This window comes from Papio anubis, chromosome 18, assembly GCF_008728515.1.
Source record: "Papio anubis isolate 15944 chromosome 18, Panubis1.0, whole genome shotgun sequence".
Taxonomy (NCBI): domain Eukaryota; kingdom Metazoa; phylum Chordata; class Mammalia; order Primates; family Cercopithecidae; genus Papio; species Papio anubis.
The window spans coordinates 69,439,849-69,463,126 of record NC_044993.1 but is presented as its reverse complement, the minus strand read 5'-3'; the positions used below and the strand labels follow the sequence as shown (position 1 = coordinate 69,463,126).

The following is a 23,278-nucleotide window of genomic DNA, read 5'->3' as shown; positions in this document are numbered from 1 at the left end:
CAAAAAAAAAAACTAGCCGGGCGAGGTGGCGGGCGCCTGTAGTCCCAGCTACTCGGGAGGCTGAGGCAGGAGAATGGCGTGAACCCGGGAGGCGGAGCTTGCAGTGAGCTGAGATCCGGCGACTGCACTCCAGGCTGGGCAACAGAGCGAGACTCCGTCTCAAAAAAAAAAAAAAAAAAAAATTATTTTATTTTTATTTTTTTGTAGAGAGGGGGGCTCACTATGTTTCCTAGGCTGGTCTCAAACTCCTGGACTCAAGTGATCCTTCAGCCTTGGCCTCCCAAAGTGCAGAGATTATAGGTGTGAGGTACCAGAACCAGCCTCCAGGAATGGCTTCTAAGGCTTCAGGCTGCTTGTGGAGAGGAAAGCATCTGGGAGCTGATGGCACTCTCAGGTTTCCCAAAATGACAGTTCTGCATATGCACCTTAATCACCTACTTTTTTTCCCTCTACCCCCAAATACTATTCACAGTTCCTGTTTATGATAGAAGCTGAAGCTTACAGGTGACAATTTTTGTGCCTGTGTGAAAGGAAACATGACTGACTCCACTTATCCACAGGACACCTGCTTTCAAGGTTGTTCAGTGTTGGAATAATATTTGCTTGATGGTAACCTAGGGATGACCCAAGGTTTCATCAGTTAAAGCCAGCCCTGTGGGATGCCTGAAGCCTAGGCTCTGTCCCTGTAAAAATCCCACCAGAACCATTTTAGAATTCACTCAGGGCTTTACCACCTCCCCCCACCCCGGTGCTGCCTATGAAACTAAAGAATCCTCAGCTTCTCAGCCCTGGGACACATTCTCCTCATATAAAGTGAGGTGGCAGTCAGGGAACAGGGGCGAGTCTTGTGCTTATTTCAGTTATAGTAGGAAGACTCTATCAGGACTCATCGTTGTCCCAGCAATAGTCAATTCCAGGCCCCTTCTTTGAACTCATTTCAGTGTTTCAGGTTCCGTCCTTCGTGTCTGCCTTCACTGCTTGCTCAGTTGTATTTGCACATGGCTAGAGATGAGCACACTTCTCTTCTCCAGTAAAAAAGCCTGCAAGAAAAGTCTTGGACTTCTTGAACTACTATCAGTTTTTTTTTTTTTTAATTCAATATATTTTTTGAGATGGAGGGGGTCTCACTTTGTTGCCCAGGATGGTGTTGAACTCCTGGCCACAAGCGATCCTTCTACCTCAGCGTTCCAAAGTACAGAGATTATAGGCTTGAGCTACCACAACCAGTCTCTTGTCAGTTTTTGAGGTTACTTAAGAGGCTAATGCCTTTAAATTAGTTTGCCTTCCTTTTTGCCCAGACATGCAAATGCTTATTTAGTAAATCTGACTCAAGTGCTTTGTGTCCCGAGTCCCCACTTTTCCAGGATTCATTGTCTTTTGTTTGTTTGTTTGTTTTTTGAGACAGAGTCTCGCTTTGTAGCCCAGGCTGGAGGGCAGTGGCATGGTCTCGGCTCACTGCCAAGCTTCACCTCCCGGGTTCACGCCATTCTCCTGCCTCAGCCTCCTGAGTAGCTGGGACTACAGGCACCTGCCACCACACCCAACTAATTTTTTTGTATTTTTAGTAGAGACGGGGTTTCACTGTGTTAACCAGGATAGTCTCAATCTCTTGACCTCGTGATCCACCTGCCTCGGCCTCCCAAAGTGCTGGGATTACAGGTGTGAGCAATCGCGCCCAACCCTTTTTTTTTTTTGAGACACAGCCTTGCTCTGTCGCCCAGGCTGGAGTGCAGTGGCACTAGCGGCTCACTGCATCCTCCACCTCCTGGGTTCAAGCAAGTCTCGTGACTCAGCCTCCCGAGTAGCTGGGATTACAGTCACGTGCCACCACACCTGGCTAATTTTTTATATTTTTAGTACAGATAGGGTTTCGCCATGTTGGCCAGGCTGGTCTTGAATGCCTGACCTCAGGTGATCTACCCATTTGACCTCCCAGAGTGCTGGGATTACAGACGTGAGCCACTGTGCTCAGCTGGATTCAGTCTTAACTTGCTCTTTTTTTTTTTTTTTTGAGTCTCACTCCCTTGCCAGGCTGGAGTACAATGGTGTGATCATAGCTCATTGCATCCTTGAACTCCTGGGGTTAAAAGATCCTCTGGCCCCAGTTTCCCGAGTGGTTGGGACTACAGGTGTGTGTCACCACACCTGGCTAATTATTTTATTTTTCGTAGAGACAAGGTCTGGCTGTGTTGCCCAGGCTAGTCTTAAACTCCTAGGCTTAGGTGATGCTCCCACTTTGGCCTCCCAAAGTGCCGGGATTATAGGTGTGAGCCACTGCACTCAGCCTGGATTTGCTCTTTTATCAAGAGGTTAATAGTCACTCTTCCATTCAAGGAACTGTGGGATTGAATTGCCCCAGTGATTGAAATGAAAGGGCTTATGTATAATATTTCCTGAGGAGTGGTAGTACCAGAGTTCAGAGGAGACCTCGGGCCATTTATTCTATAAACTTAGAAGCTATAGTTCTAGATGATGTGGCTTCTTCAGGGTGTTGAGAAGTCTCTGTTATATAGTGCCTTATTGGATTAGAACTGATTGAGCTCTGTCTGCTGCCCCAAACATGTGGCTCAGCCAATCTCCAGTGGCATCTGCAATGTGGGTATTCTAGCCTGCAGTGGTCACATGGTACACCTTGGAAAGGGCAGATATTCCTGTTTCCTGACACTGCTGGAGAATGAGGTCTGAGTTAGAAGTCCTCAGGTGTGACCTGCCCAGAACTATCCGAATTTGCTAGATTTCTTGTTCTTTCTCAGTGTTTAACAATCATCCAATTGCTCATTCTCACCAGTGACTTCCTCAGTAAGAGCTCAATATTCGAGGTGGTGCTGCATTTTGTCAAACATTCATACATGTTAGCCCACCTAGTCTTCGCAGCACACAGTGGATTAATGGATTTTTAAAAGCTGGTATTTACGCACGATGGAATACTACTCAGCCATAAACAATAAGGAAATTCTGTCATTTGTGACTACATGGATGCGTCTAGAGGACATTATGCTGAGTGAAGTAAGCCAAACAAAGAAAGACGAATGGTGCATAGTATCACTTATATGTGAAATCTAAAAAAGTCCAAGTTATAGAAGGAGAGTGTAAAATGTTGGTTACCATTGGCTGGGGGAAAGGAAAGGTGGGTGTGGAAAGGGGAGATGTTGATTAAAGGGTACAAAATTTCAGTTAGGAGAAATAAGATCTGATGATCTGTCTTACAGCATAGTGACTATAGTTAATATGGTTAATATTATAATAGTATTGTATACTTCAAAATTGCTAAAAGAGTGGATTTTAAAAGTGCTCACCACAAAGAAATAAGTATATGAGCTGATAGATATGTTAATAACCCTGATTTGATTATTCCCCAATGTATACATGTGTGCAAACATCACACTGTACCCCATAAATATAATTGTCAGTTAAAAACTTAGAAGAGTCAAGTCAGATCTGAAGAGAAGTCAAAACAAATTTCATACAGCTAATTTAGAGACATGGGACCCAATTAAAAATTTGTATTACTTGGTATTTTAGAATTTAACTGTTATTTTCTTGTTACACACACAGGCACAGGCACACATATCCTCTGTTTAACTGGCTTTCTCAGTAGGACTCCATCTGTGTATTTGCAACAGCTGTAACTCAGGTTGGATGCTCCCCAGGGTGCTGGCCTGTAAGTCATATTGGACGCTGATCTGAATCTGAGGGAATCTAGATCTCTCTTGTAGGAAGCTTTTGGTTTTACTGGGAAGACAGGATGATAGTCAGTTGTGGAAGCTGAAGAGTAATCACCTCATATTAATATGGTGGCAATTTTATATAGGAGTGAGCTCTGAGCTGCAAACAGCCTTCTAGGAAGCAGGCAGGGGACCCCCATCTAGGGTGATGGTAAGAATCCTGATGCCCAACTGCAAGGCGTTCAGCAGGGAGGGAGCATTGGTGGAGTCCCAGTGCAGAAGTCTCTGAGCAGCCACTTAGCTTCCCCGTGCATGTGGGATAACAACCCGAGTTCATGCTGTGGGCATCTCATGCAGTGCAGTAGCTGGTCACCGTCGAGTGTCACTGTTTCATTGAGTCAGAAGCCTGCAGAATTGTTCTCATTCCAAGGAGTGAGTCAGTCTGCTGTTCCTTACCCTCGGTGCTGGCTGAGCTGAGCAACCTGCTCTCTTCCTTCAGTTCAGGTTTCTCCAGGGCAAAGAAGTCTTTATTGTTCCTTTCTGTATCACAATATAGGAAATGAATTATAATATAGTTCTTAGATTATATTCCCACCTGGCAGCAGTGCAGTGAGTTACCTGACGTGAAATTTGTTGGACTTAGTCTCCATGGAGGAGGATTTGACATCTTTGTCTGTTGTCTCAGAAGTCCCAGTAGTGCCTGGTGCCAGCAATCTAGCAGGAGCAAAAGCTTTGGGACAGCATTCGGGATCTGCTGAGCTGGTCTAAAGGAACCTCTTTTGCTGGAAGTAACTGTGATACGAACTTTGTTACTGCTTCTGTTAGCTCAGGTGTTGGAATGAGAATCAGCAGCTGATCAGGTGAACAGCTAGGAGTACTGGAATTATGGAGTAGTGGAGGTAGATTTAATAAACAGAGGGTGGGAGGGGGGAGGGGGGAGGGATTGCATTGGGAGTTATACCTGATGTAAATGACGAGTTGATGGGTGCAGCACACCAACAAGGCACAAGTATACATATGTAACAAACCTGCACGTTATGCACATGTACCCTACAACTTACAGTATAATAATAATAAATAAATTAAAAAAAATAAAATAAAAAAAATAAACAGAGGGTCACAGCTTTTTGGAAATGGGAAAGAGAGAGGGCAGACTGGCCTTTCTAGCATTTGTAATAGAAAAGAGGACCCAGGAGCTTCCATTGACTAGTTAGTTAACGCAGTGCGGGATCTTAGCTGGTTTGCTTGGTCCAATTCCTGTCTCTTGGTTTCTTTTTTCCCTTCCTTGCCTTCCCCTCCCTCTTCCCTTTTTCTTTCCAAGAGAATTGAGTCACTCCGTATAAAAGAAGCAGGCAGTTGGCTAAAAAGTCCAACAAAAAAACAAGTATTTATAGCTCTCCAAATTTCCCGCTTGTCATTATCAGTATGCTTGTATACTTTTGCACACAGTTGTAGTCAGTGTTTGGGGTCCTTTTTTAAAAAAAAAAAAAGTTTCTGTAGGCTTTTCCATGCATGAACACAGCTTATCAACTTGTCCCGGCTGTGCCAGGATTCCATTGTTTACTGTTGTTTGAGCAGTCATGCCCTTTGTTCTTAGGCTGTGTGTTGTTTTTTTCCTAACATCATAGTATGGCTGTGTATTATTTTGATACAGATTACGATTACTATCACTATTTCTTGAAGTGTATTTCCCAGAGTGGAATATTTTAGGATCTTTTTTTCTTCTTTTTTTTTGGTGGGGGCGGGGGTGGGGAACATGTAGCTTCTTGTGGATATTAGAGATTGAAGTCTAAAAAGGTTCTACGTTTATGATTTGGCCCCCAATTTTCTAGAGATTCCAATGGTTTATGCAAAGAAAAGAGCATTCAAGTATAGAAACCAACCAGACTAAGTCTGGACATGTAGCTTTTCAGAAAGTGAAAAAATATTACGTTTCTGCTGTTGCAAGGTGGCCTCTGAATGCCACACTGTGTGGCCACTCCCTTGGACAGTGGCTAGGCCACAAGGTCACCTCCCCTGGCCCCAGTCTGTGGGTTGAATGTGCTAACCGAGCCTTCGGAGGAGCCTCCTCTGCCCCAGCCCCCAGGTCTGTACAGATGGTAGTTGGTACTTTCAGCCCGCCTTGAGGACTCAGTATTCTTCCTGTTAGCTTTCCTTCCAAGTAAAATCAGTAGAACTTGTTTTGAGTTTAGAAAATTTGAAGTCGGCCGGGTGCGGTGGCTCAAGCCTGTAATCCCAGCACTTTGGGAGGCCAAGACGGGCGGATCACGAGGTCAGGAGATCGAGACCATCCTGGCTAACACAGTGAAACCCCGTCTCTACTAAAAAATACAAAAAAATAGCCGGGCGAGGTGGCGGGCGCCTGTAGTCCCAGCTACTCGGGAGGCTGAGGCAGGAGAATGGCATAAACCCGGGAGGCGGAGCTTGCAGTGAGCTGAGATCCAGCCACTGCACTCCAGCTGGGCGACGGTGCGAGACTCCCTCTCAAAAAAAAAAAAAAAGAAAATTTGAAGTCGTGGACAGCAGATTACTTTTTCTTGTTTTTAAAAAATTGCATATTATTGGCATCATGCACGAGATGTTCTCCTTCCTTCCTCTCCCCTCAACCCTGGTTTTTTTTTTTTTTTTTCAGTTGGATGTTTTTACTCAACAAGTATTTATTGAGAATCTAGTATTTTCCAGACCCTGGAGCTATAGCAATGGAAAAGACAGCTGTAGTCCAGAGTTTGGCTTCCCATGGGCTGGGAGGTCAGAACCGGGAGCTGGCAGACAGGAGTGAGGTTGAAGAGGAGCTAACACAAGTAAAGTGCTGCTGAGAAAATGCCCAAGTGGGTACCAAAGGAAGCAGCTTTTTTTTTTTTGACAGTCTTGCTCTGTTTCCTAGGCTGGAGTGCAGCAGTGACATGATCTTGGCTCACTGCAATCTCCGCCTCCCGGGTTCAAGGGATTTTCCTGCCTTAGCCTCCTGAGTAGCTGGGATTACAGGTGCCTGCCACCATACCTGGCTTATTTTTGTATTTTTAGGAGAGATGGGCTTTCACCATGTTGGCCAGGCTGGTCTCGAATTGCTGACCTCAGGTGATCTGCCCACCTCGGTCTCCCTAAGTGCTGGGATTACAGGTGTGAACCACTGCCCCTGGCGCCTTTTTGTATTTTTAAGAGAAGCAAAAGGACTTGTTGTTTAATTAAGCAAGACTATACTCTCCCATGGCATGCAGTTATTACTGAGTAAAACATAGTTAATGAGATTTAATCACCTTCCCTGTCACTGTTGTGCAGCATGATAATTCGGTGCAAATGGCAAGAAGCGTACTCCAGTCACTGCAGTTGGTGACCTGGGCCATGGATTGCACTTGTCTTTGCCTCATTTTGCCTGTAAGGAGCATCGGGACTGTGGTCCTGGGGTTCCTGGGGTGTGCCCTAAGCCTGGTCGTTTGCTTCCATCACCCATCTAGAGGCTCCAGGACCCTTTACTGCACCCCTCCCTCCTCTAGATAGCTCAGTGTTTTCATCCCAGCACCTTTTTCTCTGCTGCCTGAGAACTGAGCAGCCAGAGACAAATTTTGGCTCTCAGGGTCCTCAAGGGTGTACAGCAAAGCTGTTCTTATTTATTTATTATTATTTTAAATATTTTATTTTATTTATTTATTATCGAGACAGAGTCTCACTCTGTCGGCCAGGCTGGAGTGCAGGCGGCATGATCTTGACTCACTGCAACCTCTGTCTCCCAGGCTCAAGAAATGCTCCTACGTCAGCCTCCCAAGTAGCTGGGATTACAGGCGTGTGCCACCATGCCTGGCTGATTTTTGTATTTTTAGTAGAGACGGGGTTTCACCTTGTTGGCCAGGCTGGTCTCGAACTCCTGACCTCAGGTAATCTGCCCGCCTCGGCCTCCCAAAGTGCTGGGATTACAGGTGTGAGCCACCACACCTGGCCTTTTAAATTTTTTTTTAAGATGGACTCTTGCTCTTTTTCCCAGGCTGGAGTGCAACGGCTCGATCTTGCTCACTGCAACCTCTGCCTCCCAGGTTCAAGCGATTCTCTTGCCTCAGCCTCCTGAGTAGCTGGGATTACAGGTGTGTGCCACCATGCCTGGCTAATTTTTGTGTTTTTAGTAGAGACAGGGTTTTACTGTGTTGGCCAGTGGCTGGTCTCGAACTCCTGACCTCGTGATCTGCCCACCTCAGCTTCCCAAAGTGTTGGGATTATAGGCGTGAGCCACTGCGCCCAGCCAGCAAAGATGTTCTTTTACAAAAAAAAAAAAATATATATATATATATATATAAAAAAATATATCAAGGCCTGAAGGCCCATGTGAGGCTTATTCTACAGCTCACAGTGCCTGTTCCGGCCCCTTGATAAGCGGACACACAGCTGGGCAGCTTTATGCTGTCTCTGTGAACCACCCATTTCTGGCTTTGTTCGTAATATTCCTTTGATCTAGAGGCCCTCCCCAACTCCTGCCCCAAATCCTGTCTGTGTTGAGGGTCCTGCCCCGGGAAGCCCTCTGCATACTGTTCCCTCCATGTGATACCCGCCTGCTTTCACATTCTTCTAGACTGTGTTGTGCATCAGCGTTATTGCAGAGTAGAGCGTCTCTGATTTGGAGTCAAGAGAAGGTTCTATTTTTCTGTACGTCCCGATGTTTATTTTCTGAGTGTTCTCAGACATCACTAAACCTCAGTCAAAATAAAGTATGATCATGATGTAACGTTCGTTGAGTGCTTACCACATGGTAGGCATTGTGCTATATGAGTTATCACTTGACTTCCTAAAATAATCCCAATATAGATGCTAAATGTAAAGGTGAAAGAGACGGTTCAAAAAAGCCTCAGTGAGCAAACCATGTATTATAATATCCTAAAAGATAACAAAAATATAACTAGCTGTCTAGAGGAAACTCAGGAAGGATATGTGCCTTGAGCCTTTTAAGGACCATTTCTTACACTTCTTTGTTCTTCTTGACACCTGTTTCTGGGTAGAGCACACAGAAAATGCTCAGTAGATAAGTTATTTTTCCTTGGCCCAGTTTGGCCTGATTTGGCCCTAGTTCTGTCTTTGTGAGTTATTTTATTAGTTGTTGGTGCTACTGTGCTGCTATTCATGTAGGTTTCCCAAATGGGCTGCGCCTTACATTGCCTGAGCAGAAGCCCCCAGGGATGGAGCATGAGCTTGCCTTGTTATGGGACTGCATTTCCCTGGCTGACGAAGGCTCAGCCTTTGCAGCAGGCAGTGGGAATTGATTGGCCAACTTAATATTTCCTTCAGCCTAGCAAAGTCCTGAGTAGGCTACGAACAGTCTGCTTTTTTGGTAACTCCTGTGGGCTGCCCTCTGCACAAAGCACCCAGCCTCTCACAGGTAGGATGAACTGGCGTCAGCACACTTGCAGAGGGGTGAAACTGTGTGTTGCTTGCCAAGCTTTTTATTTCCCTAAGGTTTTTGAGGTTTTCTTTGTTTTCGGTAACTTTTAATTTTTTTATTTTATTTTATTTTTTTTTTTTTTTGAGACAAGGTTTCACTCTTATTGCCCAGGCTGGAGTGTGCAGTGGCGCAATCTTGGCTCACTGCAACCTCTGCCTCCCAGGTTCAAGTGATTCTCCTGCCTCAGCCTCCCAAGTAGCTGGGATTACAGGTGCATGCGCCACCACATCTGGCTAATTTTGTATTTTTAGTACAGACGGGGTTTCTCCATGTTTGTCAGTCTGGTCTTGAACTCCCAGTCTCAGGTGATCCACCCGCCTCAGCCTCCCAAAGTGCTGGGTTTACAGGCATGAGTCACTGCGTCCAGCCTAACTTTTAAATTTTGATACTTTTTTTTTTTTTTTTTTTTTTGGAGACAGAGTTTTGCTCTTGTTGCTGAGGCTGGAGTGCAATGGCGCGATCTCAGCTCACTGCAACCTCTGCCTCCTGGGCTCAAGAGATTCTCCTGCCCCAGCCTCCCGAGTAGCTGGGATTACAAGTGCGCACCACCATGCCCAGCTATTTTTTGTATTTTTAGTAGAGACGGGGTTTCACCATGTTGACCAGGCTGGTCTCGAACTCCAGTCTGCCTCGGCCTCCCAAAGTGCTGGGATTACAGGCATGAGCCACTGCACCCTGTCTTGATACAGTTTTAAGCATACAGAAAAATGGTAAGAATAGTACAAAGAACTCTCAAAGAACCTTTTCCCCAGATTCACTGCTAGGATTTTGCCTTGTTTTCTTTTCTGACTTGCCAGTGTTCCCACCCTACAGCATATGCACATGCACACACTCTGTCTTCTGAACCATCTGACAGAGAGTTGCAGGCAGTGTGCCTTTACTTCTGAATACCCCAGTATGTATTTCTTAGGAACAAAGACATTCTCTTACATAATCGCAGTACAATTATTTTTTAAAACCATCAAGCTTAATGTCAATACCATGCTATTACCTAATACATTGTTCATATTCAGATTTTTTCCATATTCCACTATGGTTCCAGTAATGGCAGAGCTTTATTTTAAAGAAAACAATCCTGGGGTGTGTGGGTGTCACCTTGGTTACATTGGCTCCGAGGAAAGCAGAACCGGCAGGTATTTGGGGAAGTGACTGCCGTGGGTGCCACATCACCAGCTCCTTGTGTCTCTGCAGGACCAGAGTGAGATCAGCAAGAACCACACCCAGCAGCAATGTCAGCGGAAGTGGAAACCTCAGAGGGGGTAGACGAATCAGAGAAAAAGAACTCTGGGGCCTTAGAAAAGGAGAACCAAATGAGGTGAGTGATGGGGGCTGGCTGCACTGAGTCAGGTGGGCCCAGCACCTGTCCTGCTCAGCACACGCAGTTTCGTCTGCTGACAGCACTGGGGAGTGGCCATGGGCCATGAGCTCTGGACCCCTGGGTGCCTGCTTGGCCCTGCAGGGAACGCATACAGCTTCGGCTGCTTAGAGTTCTCCCCACTGGTCTGTTGTCTCATCCCAGGAGGCAGAGCAGGTGCTCCTGGGAGTGCTGATAGGATTTGATGGTAGTCATCCTTTTTTCTTCTTAAAAACTTGCATGTTTCCTCATCTAGGCTGCGAAACGGTAAATGGAAGCAAAGCTGGCTCTGTTCAGTCTTTACCCCATAAAATTGAGTAACTCTGACTGCAGGGCAGGCTTTCCTTACTCTGTATAGGGACAGCTCATGCTAAACCTGAGCTTCCAGGCCCTGTTCTGCATCATTAGCCTCTCTTTATAGCCTAGTCATTGGCCAAGTTTGTTTTTTTATCCCTTGAAATAATTGCTAATAATAAATCGATTCTCAGAACATGGATGATAACGAGCTAATCTCCTAAAAAAGCCAGCAGAGGCCAGACCATGATAAGGCCAAATTTCTCTCACTCTTATAGATGGATTGTGTGGACACATACTTTTACACTATGTAATTTTGTTAAGCAGCACAAACCCAAGGTCCCTGCCCCAGCCTCTCAGTTGTCTCTTCATCCTTCCATGCTTGGTCCTAGTCATATATAGTCCTGAAGAGGCTGTGGGTCCAAGGTGGAAGGAAGGCAGTGGGGCCATCCGAGGAGACCCATGGTCACAGCCTTACTGAGGTGTGTGGATTCCAGGAGACATGTTCCAAGGCAGGCTGTTCCTAGAAGCCAGCAAATACTGATGGGAGTACAGATGTCTGTCTCTTCGGCCACTAGGTGGCCACAGAAGCAAAGCATTGCTCATTTGAGTGGTTTCCAACACAGACACATGGACGTGGGTACTACTCTCAAGGAGCAGGCCACAGTCATCCCTTGTGTCCTGAGTCCTTGGAGCAGACTGTCATGTCTGCTTGCCCTGTGTTCCCCAACAAATTCCTGCTTTTCGTGTTGGAGTGAAGTGTCTGAGAAGCCCCGGCCTCCAGTACAACAGGTGGTCACCTTGGGGTCTGGACTCAGTCTTCTTCCTATGGTCCTTTCTGGGAAGCTGGGAAGGGCTAATTGACCTCCCATCTCTCCACAGAATGGCTGACCTCTCGGAGCTCCTGAAGGAAGGGACCAAGGAAGCACACGACCGGGCAGAAAACACCCAGTTTGTCAAGGACTTCTTGAAAGGCAACATTAAGAAGGAGCTGTTTAAGGTTTGTACCCCACGTTGGGTTCCAGACTGTCATATGGGGTTGGGGTAGAGGCCTTAGTCCCATGAGAAAGGTGCCCCTGGAGCCATTCTGAGGGAAAAGCTGGGCTTTTCTCCACACTCCATTCCTTCTTGACATTAAGCTCTGGCTCTCGGCTGGGTACGGTGGCTCATGTCTGTAATCCCAGCACTTTGGGAGGCCGAGGCAGGTGGATCACTTGAGGCCAGGAGTTTGAGACCAGCCTGGCCAACATGGTAAAACCCTGTCTCTACTAAGAATACAAAAATTAGCCAGGTGTAGTGACACACACCTGTACTTCCAGCTACTTGGGAGGCTGAGGTGGGAGAATCACTTGAACCTGGGAGGTGGAGGTTGCAGTGAGCCGAAATCACCCCACTGTACTCCAGCCTAGTTGACAGAGTGAGACTCTGTCCCCTGCAAAAAAAAAAAGAGGTTCTCATGGCTTAGATAGAATAACATGGTGGTGTGAAGGAAGCAAAAGTATGCGTGTTCCAAAGACTTCACCATGCCATGCCATTCCTTTAAGAAACACAAGATTCCTTGCGTGTTAAATAATTTACTACATAAAAATGGGCCATAGGATTGGGTCTTCAGGGTTGGGGGTTGTCATTTGAGCCTCTGCATCCAGCTGCTCGGATGTGGTGTGCTCAGGCATGGCTGGCCTCCTCCTGTCACCTCCACAGCTAGCCACCACGGCACTTTACTTTACATACTCAGCCCTCGAGGAGGAAATGGAGCGCAACAAGGACCATCCAGCCTTCGCTCCCTTGTACTTCCCCATGGAGCTGCACCGGAAGGAGGCATTGACCAAGGACATGGAATATTTCTTTGGTGAAAACTGGGAGGAGCAGGTGCAGTGCCCCAAGGCTGCCAAAAAGTACGTGGAGCGGATCCACTACATAGGGCAGAATGAGCCGGAGCTACTGGTGGCCCATGCGTACACCCGCTACATGGGGGACCTCTCGGGGGGCCAGGTGCTGAAGAAGGTGGCCCAGCGAGCACTGAAACTCCCCAGCACAGGGGAAGGGACCCAGTTCTACCTGTTTGAGAATGTGGACAATGCCCAGCAGTTCAAGCAGCTCTACCGGGCCAGGATGAACGCCCTGGACCTGAACATGAAGACCAAAGAGAGGATCGTGGAGGAGGCCAACAAGGCTTTTGAGTATAACATGCAGGTACTATTGGGAGCTGCCAGCTGCCAGGGCTGAAGAGGGAAACTTTGACAGTGGTAGCAGATCCAGAGTGGCCTAGGAGGGCACACATGGCATTAGGACAGATGAGCTGCAGGGTGCTGAGAGGAAGGTGGCCACCAGAGCTTGTGGGCCCAGTAAGTGTTTCCCAGCATGGAGGCCTGGTGTGATAGATGCCAGTGGGTAGTGTTTTGGGAAGGGTGAGTCCTCCAGCACATGGAGGGGTCTGGGAGAATGGAGCTGGCTTCCTTCCTCCCTACAGGATGCTGGTCTTGAAGAATGGATAATTTTCTTTTTAGTTAAGTTTTGCTTTGAAAAGCCCTGCTTTTTAAGTTAATAGACATCCAGTGCCACGAAGGAGAGTAAGCAAGCTCTGTTTACAAGTAGCCTGTAGATGAGGCTGAACCTGAGGAGGCTTACTCTGTCCCCAGATCCTGTCAGCTTCCCGTGAGGCCTCCCAGGGCCACTCAGGATGGGTCAGCCCTGCCACAGCCTCATTCTCCCATATTCCAGGTTTTCTATTGCTTCTTGATAAAAAAAAATAACCCACAGCTAGAAATGGGGGTGTACTCATGCCCTCCTGTCTGTGCTGTGGTAGTTTCAGTGGCTAGAGCCACCTCAGAGGCGGCCAGGCATGGGGTGCCTCTCTGGTCAGTTCCCAGGGGAGACCCAGCAGTTGGCAGCCGCCTTGGGGTACCAACATCCACACCTCCCCAGAGCACATGCTAGGGAGGGAGGAGAATCAGGCAGTGCAGCTGCTGCCCACCAGGGCTGCTTGCTGTGTAGTTGGCACACCTGAGCAAGCTCACATGCTCCAGCTCACTCTATCCAGAGGGCGTCCTCGAAAAGGAGAGTGTGGCCAGGCGCAGTGGCCCATGCCTGTAATCCCAGCACTTTGGGAGGCTGAGGCAGGGGGATTACTTGACCCCAGGAGTTGAAGAGCAGCCTGGGCAACCAAGGTGAGACACCATCTCCCCGCAAAATTTAAAAATTAGCCAGGTATGGTGGTACACACATATAGGAGGCTAAGGTGGGAGGACCACTTAAGCCTAGGAGTTTGAGGCTGCAGTGAGTTAGCCATGTTCACAACACTGCACTCCAGCCTGGGCAACAGACACCTCATCTTAAAAGCATTAAAAAAAAAAAAAAAGTGTGGGCAGCCCAAAGATGGCTCAGTCGATCCTCTGCTCCTGCAGATATTCAATGAACTGGACCAGGCCGGCTCCACGCTGGCCAGAGAGACCTTGGAGGATGGGTTCCCTGTACACGATGGGAAAGGAGACATGCGTAAATGCCCTTTCTACGCTGGTGAGCAAGACAAAGGTAGGTCTGTGTGTCTTGAGCTCCCCTCCTGGGGCAAGTGTAGCAGCAAACTCCACTGATGCCATGTCTCCTATTGGTGCTGCCACACAGGTGCCCTGGAGGGCAGCAGCTGTCCCTTCCGAACAGCCATGGCTGTGCTGAGGAAGCCCAGCCTCCAGTTCATCCTGGCCGCTGGCATGGCCCTAGCTGCTGGACTCTTGGCCTGGTACTACATGTGAAGGACCCATCATGCCATGCCGGTACCCTCCTCCCGACTGACCACTGGCCTACCCCTTTCTCCAGCCCTGACTAAACTACCACCTCAGGTGACTTTTTAAAAAATGCTGGGTTTAAGAAAGGCAACCAATAAAAGCCAGATGCTAGACCCTCTGCCTGACAGCATCCTCTCCATGGGCCAGATTCTGCACTGGGCACAGGGTGTCACCCTGGGAGCAGTCAGCACAGTGCAGCAGGCCTGGCCCCCAACCCAGCTCTAGTCCAGGCTCCCACACCTCTGGGCCCTAGGCTGCTTCCAGTAGTTCCTGTTTTTGTAGTACATGGGTGGCTATCTATCTCCCCTGCTGGAGGTGAGTGGCCTGTAGGCCCAGGCTGTGGGAGGGGGCCTTGCTGGATGCTGCTGTACTACTTCTGGGCCTCTCTTGGACCCTGGGGGTGAGGGTGGGTGTGGGTGGAAGCCTCAGAGGCCTTGGGAGCTTATCCCTGTCACCCAGAATCCCTCTAACCCCTTGGGTGAGGTCTGCTTGGCCCCAGCTTGTCTCCTCCTCCGCCCTGTGTAAATGCTCCAGCACTCAATAAAGTGGGCTTTGCAAGCTGCCTCCTTCCCTGCCTCCTGGCACCAGATGGGTCAAGCCACCTCCTCACAGGAGAGTCCCTCAGAAGTAAGGGCATGTTATGTCTGTGTGGAGAGTGGACATCGTCCATCATGGCCCCCAGCAGCCACCTCCTGCCCTTGGTCTACTCTCCAGCACCCCTAGTCTCCAAAGCAAAGTCACTCTAACCATCTTGCAAATATCTTTAAAGTGTATCCAGCACTGTTATTTTTTAGCTTAGAAATACCTTAGAGGTTTCCTACTTAAAAGGTTTTTTAAAAAATTTATATATATATATATATGGGTTTTTAAAAAGCATATATTTGTATTTAAACAAGTCATTGTCTAAAATAGAAACATGAACTTAAATAGTTTTATTAATAGGAATCTACTATCTGTAAAAGTTTTATTTCAAAAAGGGTTAAAAGGTAGGGAAACTCTTTAAAACTACTGACCAAGCCTGCCACCTTCATAATTCAGATGAGTTAGTGCAGAGATAGCCAGGGCCAAAGCTGGCCCAGAACCTGTGTGTGCAGACTGCACTCTGTTAGTCTTCAGCCTATCAGCCTCAGCCGAGTCTGTCTTGCTTAAGGGTGCGCCTCCCCAGAGCTGGATGATGCTGTGCTCAAGCCTGCGGGTAGGAGGGCTCCAGCTTGCAGATCCCATGCGTGGATGCTGTGGTATGTAGATGGTTGAAACCAGCATCAGAGGAAGGAAGGTGACCTTACAGCCACTGCTGAGACCAACGTGTGCCCTGGCCCAGTCACAGCTGGAATTCCCAGGGCTGGTCTACACCGGACTCTGGTTTGGTTTAATTAGGTCCTTACATGTTGGTGTTGTCCCAGGCAGTTGGCATGGCATCAGCACTGAGGATGTGAGACTCTGAGGACTCAGCCTCCTGCCCTGCCAGTAGACTGCCTGCAGCCCCACCCTCTTTCCCTCAAAAAAGAAGGAAGCCAGGCAAGAGAGCAGAGGCCCAGGGTGGGGAAGTGAAAGGGCCAATTTAATGAGAAACTACAAACTGAGACTGGGCCACGATTCACAGTGACAGGAGGCCATGCAGTGGCAGTGCGAGACCAGGAAGGACAGTGGCAGGATACAGCGGTCCAGGTGAGCAGGTTCACAAACCATTCAGGAAATAAAGACAGGGCAAGGCTGGTGTCCACCAAGGCAGTTCTACCACTTGTGGCTGCTCCTTCCTCATCCCCAGCCCAGTGTGCCTGCAGGAGCAGGTACAGCAACAGCCTGTCAGCTGGGGCAAGGGGCCCGGCACTTACAGGGAAGAAAACTCATGGAGAGGGCTCTGCACATCCAAGCACACCCACAAGGGGGATCCTCTGCCATCTCTTGCCCCAGTTGGGACACACCAGCCACCAAGCAGAAGTCACATCCACACACAATGAGGACACGGGGCAGACGGGAAGGGGCTAGGCTCAGGGGCTCCTTCGGGCCCCAGCAATACAGGGTTCACAGAGGCATGGCCAGAAAGGGGGTCTGCACACTGACCCAAAAGGGGAAGTTCCTTCTTAGCTACCAGGGTCTGATCACTCACCCAGGTACAGTGTCCTCTCTACCTGACACCAGACAGCTCTCGGGCACTGGGACAGGGTATTAGACATCCTGGGTTTCTATACCTGAGAGTTCTGAGGGCCAGAGTTGGCAGTTTTAGTTCCAGCCACCATGCCCCACCTCTAGCATCCCAGAGACGCAAAGTACCCAGAAACAAACCCAGGCTTTGTAACCCTGTCCTACTTGGGTCCACCTGACTCCAGACAACTTACCCATTCTCGGCCCAGCAGGTCAGAAACGACTGTCGCTACAGGCCTAGGGAACTAACTGGCTACTGCTCTGGCTGCTTTTGGTCCTAGGGGAAAGAGTCTGGACTGAACCTGTACCTTGTTTGGAAACAGAGGAATCAGGACCCCAGCAGGAGACCCCTCCCAGCTTATCTTCCTGATCGCACACACCAAGCAGACCAACAACACACAAGTTCAGTGCCAGCCCCCTGCCACCCACTGACCCCTGGCCTTAAATCCCAACAGAATTTTTGCCAGAAGAGTCAGCTGTTCAGGGTAGGGCAGGGTGAAGAGGACAGGACTTCCAGGGGATGGTGGCACAGCTCCCATCCCCAAGTGGGAGCGGGAAAGTGACCACTGAGCGCAGGGAGCAAAGCACAGGGGGCCAGACTGACAGGCGGGGGAGTCCCGAGTCCCAGCTCCGTTAGCACAGGCGCTTGTACGTGTAGATGTAGGCTTTGCAGCTGGGGCATGTGTGCGTCACATCCTTGAAGTCATTGATGAGGCAGGGGATCAGGCAGCAGCCCAGATCACATCTGAATCAGAGACAGGGAAGAACAGGCTGAGGCCTGCTGCGGAGGAGGCAGAGGCAGCCAGTTGATCCTGGTGCAGCCCCCACCCTACCAGTGCCCACACCACCTACCCCATGAAGCAACAGAAGAAACCCAGCACGAAATTCATCAAGCCAATCTCGTAGGAGATCTTGGTGGTGATGGCCTGTTGGCAGTGGGGACACACCGTCTGCACAGGCGCTCCCTCAAAGATCTCTCCTTGCAGCACTGTCACCGTGGTGGCAGCTCCTGAAGGGACCAGGACTGTGGCTGTGTGGCCCCCAGGGCCAGGGTAGGGCCCCGGTGTGTAGGGCCCTGGGGGGTAGTAGCCCATGGGTGCGTGGGGGCCTGGAGGAGGGTAGAAACCTGGAATGGTACAGAAGATGGAGGCGAGAGGTCACTGGCCTGCCACCTGCCCCAGACAAAGAGATCGGCACAAAGCCCCAGGGTCCACAGCGCCCAGGGTGCAAGGCTAGGCCTCAGACTTCCTACCGCCCTCCTAACAGGCCAGTGGGAGGCCTTACAGCTGGGGCCCTAAGTCAAGTGGGGCCACATTCTCCCAGCCCTTCCTGGTCCCCACCCCTTGGGGACCATGACAGCTGTGGCAGAGAGCCAGGCACATGACCTGGTCCTCTGCTCCTGTCTCCGGCATGCAAGGACAGGGCACTCAGCCTCAAGCCCATGACCAAGGGAGGGAAAGCTATGCGAGTCACCCACCCCTCTCCTGCACACAGGGTGCCCCTCCCCACCCATGTCAGGTCCTGCTGTGCCAAGGACCAGCCCTGCCCAAGCAGCCTGAGTGAGAGCAGTCCCACCTTCCCACGTCCACAGTCCCTGTCCACACACAGCCTGAGCTCCAGGCCAGGGCTGGTTGGGTGTGTTGGAGTCCCTGCCCTACAACAGATGCCCACCTGTACTGAGGACAGCCAGCGCAGGCCAGACAGCAGCCAGGAGCAGCCCATGCTCCCCTCAGATCCCTTCCCCACTCACCCGGAGGCATGTAGGCGCCATCTGCACTCATGTGTGGGGGGATAAAGCCAGGCTGGGGCATTGGGTGACCCGGCGGCTCATAGGGTGGGGGCCCAATGTCCGCAGGGGGCAGCGGCATGCCTGGAGGGGGCTGCATCACGGCTGGGGAGGAACGGCCTGGACAGAGAGAGGCAGAAAGAGGAGACTCAGCTGGAGTCTCTGCACAATGAGCTGGACCAGAGGCCACTGTTTTGGGACACAGATGGGGCCCAGGGGTGACCCTGGAGTGGGCATCACCACTTAAGAGTCCCAACCATGCCATGGGGGCAGGGGACTGCAACAGGGAGCCTCAGGAGCAGTGACCCCCTACCTGGGGTGGGCGGGGCTCCACTTTTCTCCTCCAGAAGTGGGGCTGTGGGGCCCCCAGGATAAGGAGGGGGCGGCTCGTTGGACATCTTCGCTGCTTCTCCTGGACATGGAGGGAAAACCCAGGCATGAACTAAGCTCCCAGCCAGGTTCCTTCCCCTTCAGCCCTGGGGAGTGGCCGAGACACTGCACAAGGCGTGTGACCATCCTCAGAAGGGGCTGCCTCCAGGCACTGGGGATCCCCCACCTTCCCCAGGGCCACCTAGCCCAGAGCCACCATCCTCACCTCAGCAGTCACCTGCTCTTCCCTGTTTGGAAGCTGGAGGGCAAGGACAGAACCCAGGAAGCAGGGTCCAGTGAGGTAAAGTCCCCCAGGGAGCCTAACTCAGCATTTGCCCCACATGAGAGCAGTTTGGCACCAAGCTCTCCCCTCCCCAAACATTTAGCAGGCACCAAGGCAGTCGAGGAGACACTGGACTGATCTCTGCCAGAGGCTGGACTGGGAATGGGGATTCTGGGGGATTTCTTACCTCAAATCCGTGCTACTCAGAGAAGGGAGGCAGGTGAGGCTCCTTCAGCTGCTGGCCTGGACGGACAGGGAACAGGCAGGGCTCCGGGAACTGTTTCAGGGGAAGGAAAGGCAGGGCCCTCAGCAGGCAGCAGGGGCTGCCAAGCCAGGGCTGGGCCCGGGGGCCTGTGCGTACCACGCAGTCCCTCCCCTTCCCACGTCAGGCTTCTCCCTGGCTGTCACTCTGTGCCATCCACACACCCGACCACCTCTTCCATTCCCCGGTCCCATCACAGGTCTGCTTCCTCCCTCTCCCAAAACTGGTGGCACCCAAGGGCCACAGCTGGGCCCTCTGTATCTCCTCCCACCAGGCCTGAGCTCCCATGCATGAGGACTGCCAGGCAAGCTGTGCTCTGGCCTGTGCCCCTCTGGTTTGCTTGCTGAGGCGGGGGTGGAGAGGAAGAAGAGTCAAGTGAAATCTTTTCCCTCATTTCTGTCACCAAACTCTCTGAGCACAGCTCAGAAAGCCGGGAAGCTTTTGCTCTTACTTCGCATCATAAAGGACTTGGGAAGTGGGTTCAGTTACCTTAGCTAAAAGTAATAAAATGAGAGAAAAATCTATTTCAATGGAACAAAAGGATACAGGGAAAGGAGCGTTTCCCAGAGAGCCCAGCACCTGCAGGGGATGGAGGGCACATAAGTTTGAATATGAAGTTTAACAAATCAGGGGCAGGGCCAGAGGAACCAAGTCCAAGCTCTTGGGTTCAACTATGAAGTACCATGGCAGTTTGAAAACTGAAAGACAGGGATCAAAAAGCTCTTAGAAGAAAATGCAGGCATCAATCTTTATGACCTTCGATTAGGCAGTGGTTTCTTAGATATGATACCAAAAGCAAAGCAACAAAAAGAAAACTTCAACTGGATGTCATCAGAATGAAAAACTTGTGCTTCAAAGGACACCATCACATTTTATAATTCATAGATCTGATAAAGGACTTGTATTAAGAACATACAAAGAACTCAATTAAGTAACAGAAAGACAACCCAGTTGTTAAAATGGGCAAAGGATTTGAACAAAGACTTCTCAAAAGACAAATAAATGGCCAAAAGCACATGAAAACTACTGAGCATCTTTTCATAAGGGAAATGAAAGGCAAAACCACAAGGAGACCATTTCCTATCTACTAGGATGGCTAAAATTTAAAAAGACAGTAATAGGCATTATGTAGAGAAACGGGAACCCTCATACACTGCTGGTGGGGGACAGCCCCTGCCAACCTTTTGAGGAACTGCCACCCCCTGTTCCCCTTTTGAGAAACAGTCTGGCAGTTCCTCAAAAGGTTAAACCTAGAGTTACCAGATGACCCAGCAATTCCACCCCTAGTTATCTGCCCAAGAGAAATGAAAACCTGTCTACACAGAAGTTTGTACACAAATGTTCACAGCAGCATGAATCATAATAGCCAAAAAGTGGAAACAACCCAAATGTCCATCAACAGAGTGGATAAACAAAACTGTAGGCTGCCCAGACAATGGAAGACGATTCAGCTATAAAAAGGAAGGAAGCACTGACACCCTACAGCATGAACCCTGAAAACATGCTTGGTGAGAGAAGCCAGACACAAAAGGCCACATAATGTATGATTTCACTTATATGAAATGTCCCTAGTAGGCAAACCCATAAAGACAGAAAGTACATTAGTAGTTGTTTAGGTCTGGGAGAGAGAGAGAAGTGGGGAACATGGGATCTCCTGGGGTAATGAAGATGCTCGGAAACCGACTGTAGCAATAGTTGAACAATTCTGTGAATAAACTAAAAACCACTAAATTGTATACTTTAAGTGGGTGAATTGAATGGTACATAAATTATGTCAATAAAACTTTTTTTAAAAAATGAGGGAAAAGAAAATTAGTCCTACCACTCTGCTGCAGCCCATCTCCATATGTCCCTGCTGGTCTGTATGCACAGGCACCTGTACTTTTTGGTTTTGTTTTGTAGAGATGGGGTCTCACTATGTTGCCCAGGCTGATCTCGAACTCCTGGCCTCAAACGATCCTCCTGCCTCAGCCTCCCAAAGTGTTGGGATTACAGGTAGGAGCCACTGCTCCCAGCCCATACTATATAAAAATACAGTTGCTGTCCTGACAGTTTTAAATCCTTTTACTTTTTTCTCTTTTTGAGACAGAGTCTTGCTCTGTCGCCCAGGCTAGAGTGCAGTGGCACGATCCTGGCTCACTGCAACCTCCGCCTCCCAGGTTCCAGTGATTCTCCTGCCTCAGCCTCCCAAGTAGCTGAGACTACAGGCACGCGCTACCACGCCTGGCTAATTTTTGTATTTTTTAAGTAGAGAGATGATTTCACCATATTGGCCAGGCTGGTAAATCCTTTTAATGCTGTGTCACACATATTCCATCTTACAAGACTCCGTGACCATCGATATTAATATTCCACAAAATGGGCATACTTGACCAAACCCTTTAAGGCATTTAGGCAAAGCCCTACTTGCTGTTTTCATGAAATACAAGAGAACACCTCTGTCCACCGCTCTTCCCCTTTTCTTAGATTATTTCCTCAGGCTAAGCTTGTCAGAGTGAGATGACTGGGTCAAAGGACATGAGCATGTTATGCCTTTTTGAAAGGATGCCAATTTATAGTGCCAGTTATCATTTTAATATTAAAATGACACTTTTTTTTTTTTTTTTGAGACGGAGTCTCGCTCTGTCGAGTGCAGTGGCCGGATCTCAGCTCACTGCAAGCTCCGCCTCCCAGGTTTACGCCATTCTCCTGCCTCAGCCTCCCGAGTAGCTGGGACTACAGGCGCCAGCCACCTCGCCCGGCTAGTTTTTTGTATTTTTTAGTAGAGACGGAGTTTCACCGTGTTAGCCAGGATGGTCTCGATCTCCTGACCTCGTGATCCGCCCGTCTCGGCCTCCCAAAGTGCTAGGATTACAGGCTTGAGCCACCACGCCCGGCCAAAAATGACACATTTTTATATGCATTTCTTTGACAGGAGACAGAACATCTTTCCAAGTGTTCAGAAATTACACACTCACTCTTCTGAGTTGCCTTATTATCCACAGAAGACATGGAGGCCCAGAAAAGGATGGGGCGGGGCATAAGTCTAGGACCCTGGCATGACTCTCCCACCCTCCTGTCTGCAGAGTGAATTCCAATAGCACAGGGTTAAGAACAGGGAGTGGTGACCAGGTGCAGCAGCTTATGCCTGTAATCTCAGCACTTTGGGAGACTGAAGCTGGAAGATGGATTGAGGCCAAGAGTTCGAAACCAGCCTGGTCAACATGGCAAGACTCTTGTCTCTACAAAAGAAAAATTTTTAAATTAGGCGTGATAGTGCATGCCTGTAGTCCCAGCTACCGGGGAGGCTGAGGTAGGAGGATCACCTGAGCCCAAGACTCAGAGGATACAGTGAGCCATGATCAGGCCACTGCACTCCAGCCTGGGCAACAGTGCAAGACCCTGTCTCAAAAAAAAAAAAGAAAAAGAAAAAAAAGAACAGAACAGGGAATAGCAACAGTGCCTCTTGGAGCTGGTCCTGGGGTCCCTTGCCCAGGCTCCTCCTAGCCCGCCAGGTGCCCTCCTGCAGGGGAGAAGAGGGCAGCCTTTCATGGGGCTTTACCTGCATCTAGAAAACTGTTGCAATATGTTGAATTGTGGAACAGGTGGTGCCAGCCCCTGCTACAAACTCCCAGACTCCCAGAAAATGCTCTCTGGTGCCTCTGGGTGGCACCACTGTCCACCAAGTGGCCCAACACTGGCATGCAGTTGGTGAGTCTTGCTCACCAGGCAATGGTCCAGGCCCTGGGATGCTCTGAGCAGACCAGGAAAGTAAGCTGCACTGTGCTTGGTGAGTCACTTAAACCCACCTGCAGATCCCAGCCTGGGTCCCTTGCAGGGAGCACACACACATGCACGCATGCACACACACCCCATCTCTGAGAATGCAAGTGTTGCCTTTTTCTGGCTCATCTTTTCATCAAAGTCAACAGATACA

At 49.4% G+C, this 23,278-nt stretch overlaps 2 protein-coding genes across 5 annotated transcripts in view; one reads left to right on the top strand and one right to left on the bottom strand.

Annotated features, from left to right (window-relative positions):
* The window catches only part of HMOX2 (heme oxygenase 2), a 43,555-nt gene extending 28,477 nt beyond the window's left edge, over positions 1-15,078 (top strand). For 2 of the 3 annotated variants that reach the window (XM_003916472.4, XM_003916470.3), the window contains exons 2-6: positions 10,279-10,402; positions 11,618-11,735; positions 12,437-12,928; positions 14,140-14,266; positions 14,357-15,078. In XM_003916472.4, the coding sequence (XP_003916521.1) occupies positions 10,317-10,402; positions 11,618-11,735; positions 12,437-12,928; positions 14,140-14,266; positions 14,357-14,484 (951 nt within the window). In that variant the 5' untranslated portion in view covers positions 10,279-10,316 and the 3' untranslated portion in view covers positions 14,485-15,078. The remainder of the gene's footprint in view (positions 1-10,278; positions 10,403-11,617; positions 11,736-12,436; positions 12,929-14,139; positions 14,267-14,356) is intronic. The other variant, XM_003916471.3, reaches the window with a different exon arrangement.
* A 298-nt stretch (positions 15,079-15,376) lies between these two features.
* Positions 15,377-23,278, bottom strand: part of CDIP1 (cell death inducing p53 target 1) — a 29,296-nt gene continuing 21,394 nt past the window's right edge. For both annotated transcript variants that reach the window (XM_003916474.3, XM_003916475.5), the window contains exons 2-6: positions 19,288-19,377; positions 18,762-18,860; positions 18,413-18,568; positions 17,515-17,788; positions 15,377-17,407 (exon numbers count right to left, since the gene is read on the bottom strand). In XM_003916474.3, coding sequence (XP_003916523.1) covers positions 17,296-17,407; positions 17,515-17,788; positions 18,413-18,568; positions 18,762-18,846 — 627 coding nt within the window. In that variant the 5' untranslated portion in view covers positions 18,847-18,860; positions 19,288-19,377 and the 3' untranslated portion in view covers positions 15,377-17,295. The remainder of the gene's footprint in view (positions 17,408-17,514; positions 17,789-18,412; positions 18,569-18,761; positions 18,861-19,287; positions 19,378-23,278) is intronic.